At 43.5% G+C, this 16,436-nt stretch overlaps 1 protein-coding gene across 3 annotated transcripts in view; it reads left to right on the forward strand.

Moving 5' to 3' along the window:
• The window catches only part of PLCD1 (phospholipase C delta 1), a 159,803-nt gene that overhangs the window by 118,343 nt on the left and 25,024 nt on the right, over positions 1-16,436 (forward strand). For all 3 annotated transcript variants that reach the window (XM_056519684.1, XM_056519685.1, XM_056519683.1), the window contains exons 5-8: positions 530-758; positions 6,168-6,369; positions 9,857-10,001; positions 14,845-14,994. In XM_056519684.1, the coding sequence (XP_056375659.1) occupies positions 530-758; positions 6,168-6,369; positions 9,857-10,001; positions 14,845-14,994 (726 nt within the window). The remainder of the gene's footprint in view (positions 1-529; positions 759-6,167; positions 6,370-9,856; positions 10,002-14,844; positions 14,995-16,436) is intronic.

Below are 16,436 nucleotides of genomic sequence, written 5' to 3' on the forward strand. Positions count from 1 at the left end.
GTGAATGTTTGTATTCAAGGGGTACTCCGGCGCTTATACATCTTATCCCCTATCCAAAGGATAGGGGATAAGATGCCTGATTGCGGGGGTCCCGCCGCTGGGGATCTTGCACGCCGCAATCCCGTTAGATAATAGGGACGGAGCATTGTGATCACGGGGACGGAGCATTGTGATGTCATGGCTCCGCCCCCGTGTGACGTCATGCTCCACCCAATCAATGCAAGCATATGGGAGCTGTCACGTCCTCTCCCATAGGCTTGCATTGAGGGGGCGGAGCGTGACGTCACATGGGGGCGAAGCTGTGATGTCGCAATGCTCCATCCCCGTGATCGACAGTAATCAGACCCGGAGCGAACACGCTCCGGGGACCCCCGTGATCAGGCATCTTATCCCCTATCATTTGGATAGGGGATAAGATGTCTAAGCGTCGGAGTACCCCTTTAAGGCAGTCTCTTTAATAGACTATTGAGATTAATCAGATTGTCTTGGAAAATCTTTGCAAAAGCTGAATTTTTTGATTTATGTTCAGCAATGTGACAAATCAAAGACCGGGTCCCTGGAAGATGACGAAATAGAAGAGTTTTACAAGATCCTGACAAAACGGGAAGAGATAGATGTTATATTTTCTACATATAATGACAGTGAGAATTTCATGTCTGCTGGTAACTTCCACAAGTTCCTGAAGAATGAGCAACAGGAAAATGTGACCTTAGACCAAGCAAAGTCATTGATAGCAAAGTATGAACCAAGTGAAGAGGGTAAGTTGGTGATTGTTGCTTTGTATGCTCTGATTTGACTTTTGTCGGGTTCCTGATCCTCTCCTCAATGTTGTTTACCTGATTAAAGGTACATACCGCCCATTGGTAGCAGTTAGAATAGGTGGGGAAATTTATGAAGGCTCATGCACACAGCCGTATTTGGATATGGTGGAAATGCAGTGTGTGAACCTGACTTTACTATCTTAGGCAGCAGTAGGCCCCAGTGAATGTTGGGATAAATGGTGGTTGTCAGGACTTATTCTGGGCCAAGTAGTCAAGTGCATTCACTTCCAGGCTGTGAAGAGACAGAGGTGCTGTTTGGTAACTATAAAACCAAGTATATCTAGCGATTGTCTGAGCTAGCGATTGTCTGAGCTAGTGAGTGTGTGTCTGTATACAAGAGTGTGACCTATACAAGTGAGTAAGTATAAAAGTGAGAGTACTTAAAATTTAAGGGGATACTGTAAGAAGTACTGTGACTGAGCATTTAGAGCTTCTGTGTTTTTTGGGGTTTTCTTTTTTTTTTTTTGTTTGTTTGTTTTTCCCTCTTCTTTTTTTCTGTAAAGGGGACTGCAGGTGGAGGGTGGGTGGAGAAGTTAACTAATTAGCAGCTGATAAATTGCAGCTATTTTCAGCCTGCTAGCCCTTGCATTTACTTCCAGGCTGTGAAGAGACAGAGGTGCTGTTTGGTAACTATAAAACCAAGTATATCTAGCGATTGTCTGAGCTAGTGATTGTGTGTCTGTATACAAGAGTGTGAAGTATAAAAGTGAGGGGACCTTAAATTCAGGGAGTTTAATTAAAATATTAGATTTTTAGATCTAGTATGGCCTCCATGTTGGAAAATGCAGTCTGGTGTACATCTTGCACGATGTATGCAATCCTTGAACAGCAGTTTGAGGGTGCATATTGTTGTGCGAGATGTGTGCGCAAGTTGCTCATTTGGAAGCCCAGATCCTGGATCTAGAAGAGCGACTGGCAACACTGAGAAGCATTAACCACTTGAAGAGGAGTCTCCTGCTCACTGGGGTAGAGGTGGGGGAGGATAGTGGGACGGAGGTGCAGGACAGTCAGGCAGCTAGCTGGGTTACAGTTAGAAAACGGGGTAGAGGGAAAAGTGTCAGGGAGGCTAGTCCTGAACTGGCACACCCCTAAAAGTTTGCCCGGTTGGCAGATGAGGTGGATGCCATTTCAGAGCTAGCAGTACTGCAGCAAGATGCTGCCTCTGACCGCTAGGGTGGTGTCTGCTCCAGTAAGGAGGGAGGGAGGAGTGTAAGGCAGGCCAGACAAGTACTGGTAGTGGGGGACTCTATTATTAGGGGGACAGACAGGGTGATCTGTCACAAAGACCGGGATCGCTGAACAGTGTGTTGTCTTCCTGGCACTCGAGTTCGGCACATCGCGGATTGGGTTGACAGGTTGCTGGGTGGGGCTGGAGAGGACCCAGCAGTCATGGTACATATTGGCACCAATGACAAAGTAAGAGGTAGGTGGAGTGTCCTTAAAAATGATTTCAGGGACTTAGGCTGCAAGCTTAAGGCAAGGACCTCCAAGGTAATATTTTCTGAAATATTACCTGTACCACTAGCCACACCAGAGAGGCAGTGGGAGATCAGGGAGGTAAACAAGTGGCTGAGAAGCTGGTGTAGGAAGGAGGAGTTCATGGAGAACTGGGCTGACTAAGCTGTCAGATACCAGCTCTACCGTAGGGACGGGCTGCACCTCAATGGGGAGGGGGCAGCTGTGCTTGGGGAGAAGATGGCTAGAAGAGTGGAGGAGTGTTTAAACTAGGGACTAGGGGAGGTGGAGGAAACCTACAACATAGAGGGGGAAGATAGTGTAGATAGAGAGGGGGGACTTAGTAATATACCTGGGGGTGGAGCGGAGGGAGGGGCTAAAATAGTTAAAAGGGATAGGCTTCATAGGAAGAAAAATCATACTCCATTGTATTGCATGTTGACTAATGCCAGAAGTCTGTCCAATAAAACAGAGGAACTGGAGTGGTTGATGTCTCAAAAAAATTATGACATAGTGGGTATAACAGAGACTTGGTTGGATGATAGCTGTGACTGAGCGGTCAACATACAGGGTTATAGTCTATTAAGGAAGGATCGGACAAAATGGAAAGGGGGAGGGTTTGTCTTTAAGTGAAATCAAGTCTGAAGGCCGCACTGCGGGAGGATATACGGGAGGGAAACGATAATGTGGAGACATTATGGCTAGAAATATATGAAGATTATAATAAAAAAAAATCTGATAGGGTTTGTTATAAGCCACCAAACATAATGGAAGAGCCAGAAGATCAACTACTGAAGCAAATAAACAAGGCAGCAAATCAGAATGAGGTGATAATAATAGGGGACTTTAAAGGGGTACTCTGGCCTGTTCGCTGGAGACCCCCATTATCTTGCATGCAGCACCCCATTACAATCAGTCCCCGGAGCATGTTCATTCAGGGTCTGATTACTGGCGATCACGGGACCAGAGCATTGTGATGTCACGACCCCGCCCCCGTGTCATGTCCCCTCAATGCAAGCCTATGGGAGGGGGTGTGGCAGCTGGCACGCCCCCTCCCATAGGCTTGCATTGAGGGGGGAGAGCGTGATGTCACAATGCTCCGGCCCCATGATCACCAGTAATCAGACCCGAAGCGAACATGCTCCGGGGACTGATTGTAACGGGGTGCTGCGTGCAAGATCACAGGGGTCCCCAGCAATAAGGCATCTTATCCCCTATCCTTTGGATAGGGGATAAGATGTCTTAGCACAAGAGTACCCCTTTAACTATCCTGATATAAACTGGGAGACTGAGACCTGTGAATCTCATAAAGGAAACAGATTTCTGACTATAGCTATTCTGACTAAGACAATTATCTGTCCCAAATGGTGCAGGGCTCGACCAGAGGGGGCGCCCTACTAGACTTAATATTAACCAACAGATCTGATAGAGTAACTGATGTGCAAGTAGGACACCTAGGAAATAGTGATCATAATATAATACATTATAAATGTGTTCTTCAATAACGGAATCTCTCGAAGGGCCACAAAAACAATGAACTTTAGGAAAGCAAAGTTCGATCAACTCAGAGAAGCCCTTAACAATATAAAATGGTATAGTGTCCTCAAAAATATGAATACTGACACTAAATGGGAGACTTTTAGGAATATCTTAAATTCTCACTGTAAGATGTATATACCCTATGGGAATAAAGGGGTCAGAAATAAAAGAAAACCAATATGGATGAATAAAAATGTTAAGGGGGCAATAAATGACAAAAATAATGCAAAATAAAGGAATTAAGTATTGTAATAGACAGACCTCTATTTTTAATATTCAGGGACTCTATAGTAACAGGGACGGTTCCCCAGGACTGGCGCATGGCAAATGTGGTGCCAATATTTAAAAAGGGGACAAAAGGTGACCCCGGAAATTACAGACCTGTTAGTTTAACCTCTGGTTGTATGTAAATTGTTTGAGGGTTTTCTAAGGGATGCTATTTTGGAGTATCTTGATAAAAATAAATGTGTGACTCCATATCAGTATGGCTTTATGAGGGATCAGTCCTGTCAAACTAACCTGATCAGCTTTTATGAGGAGGTGAGCTCCAGACTGAACCAGGGGCAATTGCTGGATGTCGTATATCTGGATTTTTCCAAAGCATTTGATACGGTACCACATAAAAGGTTAGTGCATAAAATGAGAAGGAACGGGCTGGGGGAGAATGTGTGTAAATGCGTAAGTAACTGGCTCAGCGATAGGAAACAGAGGGTGGTTATTAATGGTACTTATTCTGATTGGGTGACTGTTACTTGTTGGGTACCACAGGGGTCAGTCTTGGGTCCTGTTCTATTTAATATATTTTTTAATGACCTTTGTAGAGGGGTTGAATAGTAAAGTAGCAATCTTTGCAGATGATACTAAACTCTGTAAAGCGGTAAACACTATAGAGGACAGTGCACTGTTACAAATGGATCTGGATAGTTTGGGGGTTTGTGCTGAGAAGTGGCAGATGAGGTTCAACACTGATAAATGTAAGGTAATGCACATGGGGAGAAAAAATCTGGGACGGGGTTATATATTAAATGGGAGAACACTTGGGACGACTGACGTGGAAAAGGACTTAGGGGTCTTAGTTAATAGTAAACTTAGCTGTAGTGACCAGCGTCGGGCAGCTGCTGCCAAGGCAAATAAAATCATGGGGTGCATGAATAGGGGCATAGATGCCCACGACAAGGAAATAATTCTACCACTGTACAAATCACTAGTCAGACCACACATAGAATACTGTGTACAGTACTGGGCACCAGTGTACAAGAAAGATATAGTGGAGCTGGAGAGGGTTCAAAGGTGGACAACCAGAGTAATACGGGGAATGGGAGGACTACAGTACCCAGAAAGATTATCAGAATTGGGGTTATTTAGTTTAGAAAAAAGAAGGCTTAGGGGCGACCTAATAACTATGTATAAATATATCAGGGGACAGTACAGAGATCTCTCCCATGATCTATTTATACCCAGGACTGTATCTATAACAAGGGGGCATCCTCTATGTCTCGAGGAAAGAAGGTTTCTACACCAGCACAGACAGGGGTTCTTTACTGTAAGAGCACTGAGACTGTGTAATTCTCTCCTGGAGGAGGTGGTCATAGTGAACTCTGTAAAAGAGTTCAAAAGGGGTCTGGATGCTTTTTTGGAGAATAATAACATTGATGGTTATGTGTACTAGATATTTAGGGACAGCATGTTGATCCAGAGATGTATTCATATTTGGAGTCGGGAAGGAATTTTTACGTCTAGTATGAGGGTTTTTTGCCTTCCTCTGGATCAACTCAGAAGGGACTCATTAGGGTTGAACTTGATGGACTCTGGTCTTTTTTCAACCTTACGAACTATGTTACCATGTTACTAAGTGAGCGGTTCTACTCTGACTGACAGATCTATATGCACTCATACAGATAGCTTTCAATCATTAAGTAGGACCACCCATGTGACTTCTTAGCCCACAAGGAGCTGAGATTTCCATGTATAAATGACAAGTTATTCTGACACATTTGCCACAAAACTGTGTATGTATGTATATATATATATATATATATATATATATATATATATGCTCAGCCTCTCCTGCTCTATAACATGATGCCTGCAGATTTTTTGCTTTTAATGTGACCGTTTTCCTTTTTAAGAATCTTTTTCTTATTGCTCCAACATAATTTCATAGTACACATTTGTTTTACGTTTTTCTAGCATACATATCTTTCAGGAAAAATATCCTGCACTGGTTTTAGATCCACAGTACATTTTACTGCAAATGGAACTGGCCAAAACATTACAAAATGCTACAAATCTTTGAATCATATTTACCTTTTTAAGAGGTCTTTCTAAGTTGATGCTTATTATGTATTGCAGGTAAAAAGCAGCAGTCTATGACTAAAGATGGCTTCTTCATATATCTCTTGTCTGAAGATGGCAATGTGTTTAATCCTGCTCACAAAAGAGTTCACCAGGACATGAAGCAGCCGCTTTGTCACTACTTCATCTCCTCCTCACACAACACTTACCTGATGGAAGACCAGCTGAAGGGTCCAAGCAGCACTGAAGCTTATATACGGTAAGCTCCTAGGCCCTGTGCATCACAAAATCTGCTGATGGCGTCCAGACTACAGTTTTTCTTCAACTGTAAGTGCAGGGTGATGGTTACTGCTCTGCACAATATTATTTGAACATTTTAACAGGTAAAGTTTTATACTAGGGTGTTGCGAGCTATACAATTCCTTAATATATTCTATAAAGGTTAATGGTTTCCTCATAACAATTGTTGGCTGCACTTCAGACTGATTCATGTGTACATACACCCCAGGCATTAACTCAGGAACTGGCCACAGCAGAACAGTTGAGAGCTTAAAAAAGGGGTTAGATACATTCCTAGAACTAAATAACCTTAACCGGTTGCTGTCTAAGGACAAGCCGGCTCGTCCTGAGACAGCAACCGTTGTATGGCGCGGGGTTCCGACTCGAGCCCGCTTCATACCAGCCGGCCCCCAGCTGATTCCTCTAGCTTGGGGCAGGCGTTAATAGCAGACATGGGGCGATTGCTGTGGCCAGCTATTACCCCTTTAGATTGCCGCTGTCAAAGTTGACAGCAGCGTCTAAAGGGACATTTAAATCATCCCTGGTTTAAACGATCCACTAATGTGGTAGCCAGAGGGCTTACCTCTCCTTCACTGCCAGCTCCTGCTCAGGGCCAGGCTTTATCAATCGAGCGCAGAGCACACAGATCAATGTGGTTCTTTGAAACCACATTGATCTGTATGAGGAATCTAATGATTCCTCTTAAAAGTCCCCTTAGGGAACTAAAAGTGTAAAAATAAAAATAAATAAAAAAAAAGTTAAATTAAATGTTTAAAAAAAACAACAACTATTAACTCCTTGCATATTAACAGTTTAAATCACCCCCTTTTTCCAAAATTCTATATAAAAAATATGTAACCATAATAAAAATAAACATGTGGTATCGCCGCATATGTAAATGTCCGAACTATGAAAATATATTGTTAATTAAACTGCGCGGTCAATGGCGTACGCGCAAAATAATTCCAAATTCTAAAATAGCATATTTTTGGTCACTTTTTATATAATGAGAAAATGAATAAAAGGCGATCAGAAAGTCCGATCAATGCAACAATGGTACCGCTAAAAACTTCAGATCATGGTGCAAAAAATGAGCTCTCATACCGCTCTGTACGCGGAAAAATTTTATTATAGGGGTCAGAAGATGACAGTTTTAAACGTATTCATTTTCCTGCATGTAGTTATGATTTTTTCCAGAAGTAAGACCAAATCAAACCTATATAAGTAGGGTATCATTTTAACCGTATGGACCTACAGAATAGAGAGATGTCATTTTTACCAAAAAATTTACTACGTAGAAACGAAAGCCCCCAAAAGTTACAAACTGGTGTTTTTTTTCAAATTTTTTTTTGTTTCGCCGTAGATTTTTGGGTAAAATTACTGATGTCATTGCAAAGTAGAATCACCATACTTTGTAATGACATCAGTAAAATAAAAGCCATCATATGGATCTTTAGGTGCAAAACTGAAAGGATTATAATTTTTATAAGGTAAGGAGGAAAAAAACAAAAGTGGAAAAACACTCGGTCCTTAACCCCTTAAGGACTCAGCCCATTTTGGCCTTAAGGACTCAGACAATTTAATTTTTACGTTTTCATTTTTTCCTCCTCGCCTTCTAAAAATCATAACTCTTTTATATTTCCATCTACAGACTAGTATGAGGGCTTGTTTTTTGCGCTACCAGTTGTCCTTTGTAATGACATAATTCATTATATCCTAAAATGTATGGCGCAACCAAAAAACACTATTTTTGTGGGGAAATTAAAAAGAAAAACGCAATTTTGCTAATTTTGGAAGGTTTCGTTTTCACGCCGTACAATTTATGGTAAAAATGACATGTGTTCTTTATTCTGAGGGTCAATACGATTAAAATTATACCCATTATTACATAATTTTCTATTATTGTTGTGCTTAAAAAAAATCACAAACTTTTTAACCAAATTAGTACGTTTATAATCCCTTTATTTTGATGACCTCTAACTTTTTTATTTTTCCGTATAAGCGGCGGTATGGGGGCTCATTTTTTGCGCCATGATCTGTATTTTTTTTATACCACATTTGCATGTAAAAAACTTTTAATACATTTTTTATAATTTTTTTTAAAATAAAATGTATTAAAAAAGTAGCAATTTTGGACTTTTTTTTTTTGTTCACGCCGTTCACCGTACGGGATCATTAACATTTTATTTTAATAGTTCGGACATTTACGCACACGGCGATACCAAATATGTCTATAAAATTAATTTTTTATGCTTTTTGAGGGTAAAATAGGAAAAATCTGACGTTTTACTTTTTTATTGGGGGAGGGGATTTTTCACTTATTTTTTTACTTTTACTTTACATTTTTTTTAAATTTTTTTTTACACTTGAATAGTCCCCATAGGGGACTATTCATAGCAATACCATGATTGCTAATACTGATCTGTTCTATGTATAGGACATAGAACAGATAAGTGTTATCGGTCCTCTTCTGCTCTGGTCTGCTCGATCTCAGACCAGAGCAGGAGACGCCGGGAGCCGGAAGGAGAAAGGTGAGGGGACCTCCGTGCGGCGTTCTGAATGATCGGATCCCCGCAGCAGCGTTGCGGGCGATCCGAACGTTCATTCAAATCGCGCACTGCCGCAGATGCCGGGATCTGTATTGATCCCGGTACCTGAGGGGTTAATGGCGGACGCCCACGAGATCGTGGGCGTCTGCCATTGCTGGCGGGTCCCTGGCTGCGATCAGCAGCCGGGATCAGCCGTGCATGACACGGGCATCGCTCCGATGCCCGCGGTTATGCACAGGACGTAAATGTACGTCCTGGTGCGTTAAGTACCACCGCACCAGGACGTACATTTACGTCCTGCGTCCTTAAGGGGTAAAACTGACATCCGTGTCACTGCACTAACCTGTTGGTACAGACAGGTAGTGCGGGTGACATTACTGATAACCATACTTATATCTCCCCGATCCATGGTCCCATTCTCCGGCTATCTTGCTACATTCTTTTTTTTTTCCAGCGGCACTCTTTGGGTATGGGCAGAGCTTCCTGACCTCACCGTTGCTGTTTCTCTGCTGGGCCCCTCTGCGTGGAAAACAGCAGCAGTGACATGAGGAAGCTCTGCCCATACACAAAGCATGTCGCCGGAACAAAAAGAATGGAGCAAGATAGCGGGAGAACGGGACCATGGATTGGGGAGAGGTAAGTATGGTTATCAGTAATGTCACCCGGACTACCTGTCTGTATCAACAGGTTAGTGCAGTGACACGCATGACAGTTTTACTTTAATGCATATGCAGAAAAATAGACTCCCTTCCCCTTTGTTCACCATACTCCTTTCCTTCTCATGCTTGGTTGAACTTGTTGGACATGTGCCTTTTTTTTTTTTCAACCATACTATGTACCTACTATGTAACTATGAATACTTTTGAATATATACACTATACAGTGATGCTAACTGTTACATTTCTTTATACTGTACAGGGCTCTGACTAAAGGCTGCCGATGTGTTGAGTTGGATTGCTGGGACGGGCCTAATGGAGAACCAGTTATTTATCATGGCTACACACTTACTTCCAAGATTCTCTTTAAAGATGTCATAAAAACCATAAAGAACTATGCTTTTAAAGTAAGTAAAGTGTCTTGGAGTTATGTTAGACTTTTGTGCTTGACATTGTGGTGTAGAAATAGTATGTGTGTGTGTGTGTGTGTATATATATAATACAATGTATGTATATGCGTAGAAATAGTAAATATAGAGTATGAAAAACATCTTGAGATGTTTTCACCTTTAAAAAGTATTAAAGGGGTACTTCCCTGGAAAAAATTTTTTGTAAATCATCTGGTGCCAGAAAGTTACAGATTTGTATATTACTTCTATTTAAAGATCTTAACCCTTCCAGTACTTATCAGCTGCTGTATGCTCCACAGGAAGTAATTTTCTTTATAAATTTCCTTTATGTCTGACCCCAGTGCTCTGATGTCCAGAGCATGATAGGTTTGTTATGGGGATTTGCTCCTACTCTGGACAATTCTTAAAATGGACAGAGGTGTCAGCAGAGAGCACTGTGGTCAGACAGAAAATAAATTCAAAAAGAAAAGAACTTCCTGTGGAGCATATAGTGGCTGATACTGGAAGGGTTAAGATTTTTAAATAGAAGTAATTTACAAATCTGTTTAACTTTCTGGCACCAGTTGATTAAAAAAGTTTTTTTTTTCCAATGAAGTACCCCTTTAAAGAGTCCCTGTCCTCAAACCATATTGTCTAAACTAACTCAGATTATATTTCCTATCTACTCCTAACACCCCTCCTGCCCTTAAAAAAAATTCAGAGCTTTAAAAAGCTATGTATCATACTTTTTCCCTTGCTCACATTGTGTGAGCTCCCAGCAGGAGAAAGTGGGCGTTCCCCATGCCCCGCATGCACTTTCTGAGTTTGGTCTCCTGACAGGCCAGGATGAGACCAAACTAACTGTTTAACTTGCGGTAGGGAACAGAACAGAGCCACCTAATGGCCCTTTTCTCGGTCGCTCTTCATTGGGGGACAACTATATTAATGGGTATATGCTCTTGCCACTAGGAGGCACTGATACTAGGGGGAAAAAAAAGTTGGCTCCTCCCTGGCAGGATATACCCGCCCACTGCAAGTGAGGTAATCAGTTTTAGCTAGTGTCAGCAGGAGGCAAGACACATGTCTGGGAGCTCTCCCAGATCTGGTCTTTATTTATTTAATTTTATTATTTTCTAGTTCAGTATGTCTAGTTAGGTTCTTTTTCCTTTATTTTTCTAGGTGGGGTGACAGGAGCATGACGCTACCTGATCTCCCACATGCGACAAAGGGGCACGGTGCATAAGAGTATGGGCCATCAACCCCTTATCGCCACCGGCTAGCACCTGGAGGTTGTACCCTGTCCAGGTCCCCCACTGTCCCTGCTTACCTCGATTTGTGCCAGGTTGTTGCAGCGTGGCCATAAGATAGCTGAAGACGCCTGAGGTGAGTATAGCCAAGAACTAGGTAAGCATTTCCCCCCCCCCCCTTCTTCCGGTACTCTCTGGGAGTCCCGTATTGGGGGGTACTTATATAGGCAGTGGGTTCCAATCTATTGGAGATTCGGGGGTTAATGTATTTTTCCCCGGAGGCGGAGGTCCCACATTTCCCTGTGGACGGGGACTTCACGATCCTCAGTGGCGACCATGTTCTAGGCAGCAGCCCGGCGCTTCGGGCTACCCAGTCGCCTTTCTCGTCTGCAGACTCAGCAGTCTTGCGGATGGGAGATGAGAGTTCCGCTGGAGAATAGCCACAAACTCTCTGCGGCGGCTCCTCCGCAAGTCTCTTCACCAAGTCTCTTCCCCACGGCTCCCAGCCTTGCTAGCTGTTCCCGCTCCACCGGCTATGTTTTACTATAGAGACAGGAGCTCCGCAGCCTGTGGGAGCTCGAGACTTCATGGTGGCACATAGCGCTGCCCTTCTCCTGACTCAACGCGCGAGCTGGGATGTCAGGCAGCTCATCCTCTCCGGTTTGCGCGCTGCTGGGGGCTGTGACCAGTGAGGTATGCACCTCACACTGCGGTGTACAGCTCAGTCCCTCATTCCCCGCTGCGGGGGTCGGCAGCACTCTGTTAGGCAAAGCTCCTTTGCTCCTGAGGCTGTAGCCCGGCGGGAGCCCTTTATCCCGGCCCGCTATTGTCCCCTACCTCGGAGCTGTGCGGTGGCTTGGTAGGTGCTTCTATAGCGCGCTGCTATGAGCCGTCACTGCTCTAGGGACTTCCTTGCCTGCATTAATGTTAATGTCCCTGCATAAGGGACATACGTTCATGCTGGCAGTACTTTGCAAGGCGCCCCATTCTTCCTTCCAGCCACTTTATTAAATGATGATAAAAAAAAAAAAAGGGGGGGGGGGGGGGGGGGGGGGAGTCCTTTTTGGGCACTGCCTAGTACCCTCTTGTGGCCTCTGATTATTACATTTTTTTTATGGCCCCAGATTTTCTTCCGTGCTCCCTCTAATGGCCTATAGCTATTACAGCTTTTGGGCTGCTATGGCTTTATTTACCCCAAGGACTGTATATGGGGTCCCCTTTATTTGCTTCTGTCACCTTGTACATATGGCAAATTCCATTGAGTCGCTTGAGGTATGCCTCTGGCATACCTATTTTCTGCTGGGTTGTCAGGGAGCATCTGCGATCTGCCGTGGCGGGTCTTTGCCAGGGATTTCACGATCCCTTGGAAAATTCTGGGGATACCTTCAGTGAGTGTTCTTCTCTACCGCTGGGTGCCATACCATGTCTGCCTTCAGCCGAATTCCGGTCTGCACGGTTTTCTCCGCCGCCTGTTACTCATCACATGGCTGATGTATCTGCGGACGGAATTCTGGTACCCCACTACTGTGTGAGGTTTCCGAAGGAGTGAGCCGTTGAATACTATGGACCCATACCAGTAAGCCAGACAGTGGTCTGCGTGGTTTTCTCCGCCACCTGTCACTCCTCACACAGCTGATGCAACGCTGGAGTTACGGTTCCCCACTGCTGTGCGGGAGTGGAGTGAACCAGCGTGTCCTATGGACCCTATAAGGGGTGACAAGGATACACCCTCCCCTGCTCTCCCAGGGTGGCGGGAAACTATCCATGGCTTCTAGGCCTCTCCTCCCTCCCCCATGCGACAGAGGGGCACAGTAATTGCCTTTCTGTCTGTTGTCCCCTTTTCGCCAGCGCCTGGAAGTGTACTTTTTCAGCCAGTCTGTTGTCCGCACGGTTTCCGACACAGTCTGTCTCCCATCTCAGGGCTGCTTCGGGCATGGTCAGATTCCTGTACTTCACTGCTGGTGTGAGGAATCTAGATAAGGGTCCCTGCAGTAACACGGGACTGATGCCAGTCAGCCAGCCTTTCGTCTGCTGGGTCTCTTACACCGCCAGGTCGCCCGTTAGATCGGCCATTCTCCAGTACCCCACTTTCTGTGGGAGGGTTCCAAGAAGTGATCCTGTGCGTTCAGGAATCCTATACCAGTCTGCATGGTTTACTACTACGTCGGGTCAACTACCATACACTTCCCACACCGTGGACGGAAGTTAAGGTAACCCACTGCCAAGGTGTAGTTTCAAGTAAGTCACCCCATGTTGCTCTCTTGCCCTGTACAATGCACCACATACTGGTTTGCAGAATTCTCTAATGTACCAGGTCCCTCTCTACATGCCCGCCGCTCTCACGGCTGATGGCTTGTGACCCACTTTTAGTGTGTGGTTCTGGATGCTGGACCTGGTGTGGCCATGGTCTCTATGTCATATAGCCAGACTGTTTGCATGGTTTCACCAGGTGACCTCCCCCATTCTTGCCGCTCCCGCAACTGCAGCCCAGTGACTCATTTTCCATGTGAAGTGTATGTGGCTTCATTGGCCTTTCTGCATGTTTCCTTTCTATTTCTCGTAGCCTTCATTGGGGGACACCGTACCCACCCATTTCCTTATTTTTTTTGTCCAGATAATCCTTTTCGGTTATTGGGGTTTTTATCCGGGATTATTTTCTATGGTCCTTCGGACTTATTTCTTTGTTGGCTTCTCCTACTGCTTTGTGACAAAACTGTTTACCTCACTTCAAGTGGGCGGGTATATCCTGCCAGGGAGGAGCCGACTTTTTTTCCTAGCGTCAGTGCCTCCTAGTGGCAAGAGCATATACGCATCAGTATAGGTGTCCCCCAGAGATTTTATGGTGAGTACAAAAGTATAAATCACATTAAAAACAGCAAGTAAATAGCAAAGTGTCTTATAATTACATAAGGAACAATATATTAAAAAGTTTAGTTTGGTGACAGGTACTCTTTAAAAAAAAAAAAAAAAAAAAAAAAAAACTTCCATGAAGTATACTTCACCATTGTTCTGGACTACTGCCAGACCTATGCAAAGTTGTACCCAGAGACATGTAACGGCATCTCATAATTTTACTGTCATTTGTTTAGGCCATGAGAAAAAGATATTTTTTATGGGACTATTTTGAAAATCTGATGTCGTTTTTAGGTCAAATTTATGCAGAAATACAGGAAATTCTAAAGGATTCACAAACTTTTAAGCACCACTCTAAGTGACAGCAACTTGATGGGACATTGCAGGTCTACTGTTATAGTATCACATGATGCCTTTGTTTCAGATGTTCTACCATCAGAAAGATACCATGCAGCCCATTAAGGCCCTGCCCTGCCAACAGATGCCACATGGCAGATTGGCACACTGCTGTTGAAGGGTCTGTTCAGGACCTCATTGGCTGTTTCATTGGATATGACCACCAGAATAGTTGTTATCACTTGCCATTAAAACAATGGAAACTATACAGAAAAAAGGATGTAAACATATGCCTATACATGTTAATACATATACAATACATTAGTAAAACATAGACTAAAGATAGGATATACTAAAAATGTTTGTTTTAAACTTAGAACGTGATGTGAACAGGACCTTATTGACTGTCTATTTCCTTCCTTAAGACCTCACCTTACCCTGTGATCATTTCACTGGAAAATCACTGCACCCTGAATCAGCAGAAGACTATGGCCAAACACATGAAGGACATACTTGGGGATATGCTTCTGACTATGCCTATAGAAGGAAAAATAAAGGATTTCCCATCTCCAGAGGTTAGACAACGCTGGCAGAATTCGTCATTGCTAGCAAATCAAATGTAGAAGATAAATGTAAAATAGGTTTGTGAATATCAAGAAAGGGAAATTGGCTTTGCAATCATTTGTTAAACCAAACATTAAAGGGTGATCCAGGATAAGAAAAAATATAGCTGCTTTAATCTTAAAACAGCACGATACCTGTCCTCAGGTTGGGTGTGGTATTGCAACTCGTTTCCATTCGCTTCAATGGAAAGCTGCTGCAGTGTCACACATAAACTGAGGAAAAGAGTGTTTCTGGAAGAAAGCAGCTTTGTTTTTCTAATCCTGTGTAACCCCTTTAACAGTTATGCCATTTCTTTCCAAATCCTGTTAAATGGAACCTGTCATGTGTTTTATGCTGCCCAAACCACAGGCAGCATGGAACAGATGCATGGAGCAGGGTCCTGCAACGCTATAATATCTCTACATTTAACACTCATGCATTTTAAAAAATCCTAGTCTAAAAAAGCCACTGGTAACCTGTTAACTAGTCATTGGCGTGGTTCAAAGATAGGCAGATACACGTATCCATGGCTATATTAACCCCAAGAGGACACGGGACGTACATGTACATCTTGCGCCATCTCCCGTTGTATGAATCGCGCTAAGTTGCTGAGTGCGCTTCATACCCAGTGGGTCTAGGCTGCGATCAGCAGCTGGGACCCACAGCCAATTTTGGACATCGCCAATTAGGCCGATGTCCGGCAATAACCCTTTTCGACGCTGCAATAAAAGTTTATAGTGGCATCTTAAAATGCACAAAAAACTGTTGGTGTTAGCTCAGTGGAGCTAATAGGGAACCCTACAGCATTATCGCAGGGTTACAATCAGGGCTGTGGAGTCGGACTAAATTTTGGGTACCTGGAGTCGGCAAACAATGCACCGACTTAGACTCCTACTAAATTTAGATTGGAATTAAATAAAAAAGCAAGTTTAAATGTCCCAATTCACAAAAAGTTTGAATTAATGACTTCTCTACTGTAAGAATAAAGAACAATGCATGCAGTGCCTCACGTAACTGCAAAACGAACACATTAAGTGACCGTGAAGAAGCATACTTTTCATGTGCTTTACTATATGGCAAACAACGCACAATTAGGAGCGGCAATACTTATACTTTCCATAGTGTTGTGTTCTGCTGTTACAGGGAACTCATGGGTAATCTAGCCTCTCACTGATAAGGGATTAAGTAAATATGTTTTTTGCAGGACTAGAGACACTTGTATAAGTGAAGGGAATGGAGGGTTAATAGTTCAAGACTGAAGCTGTAAACCATTGGAAAAGGGCTATAAAAACTTGTAAACTCGATTGTTAGCTTAAACTCCAAAGGATAGGGGATAAGATGTCAGATCGCCGGGGTCCCGCTCTGTGCGTAATGATGGGCGATACAGGGGCCGGAGCATCGTTACGTCTTGGCT

The sequence above is a fragment of the Hyla sarda genome, chromosome 5 (genome assembly GCF_029499605.1).
Source record: "Hyla sarda isolate aHylSar1 chromosome 5, aHylSar1.hap1, whole genome shotgun sequence".
In the NCBI taxonomy this organism is placed as follows: domain Eukaryota; kingdom Metazoa; phylum Chordata; class Amphibia; order Anura; family Hylidae; genus Hyla; species Hyla sarda.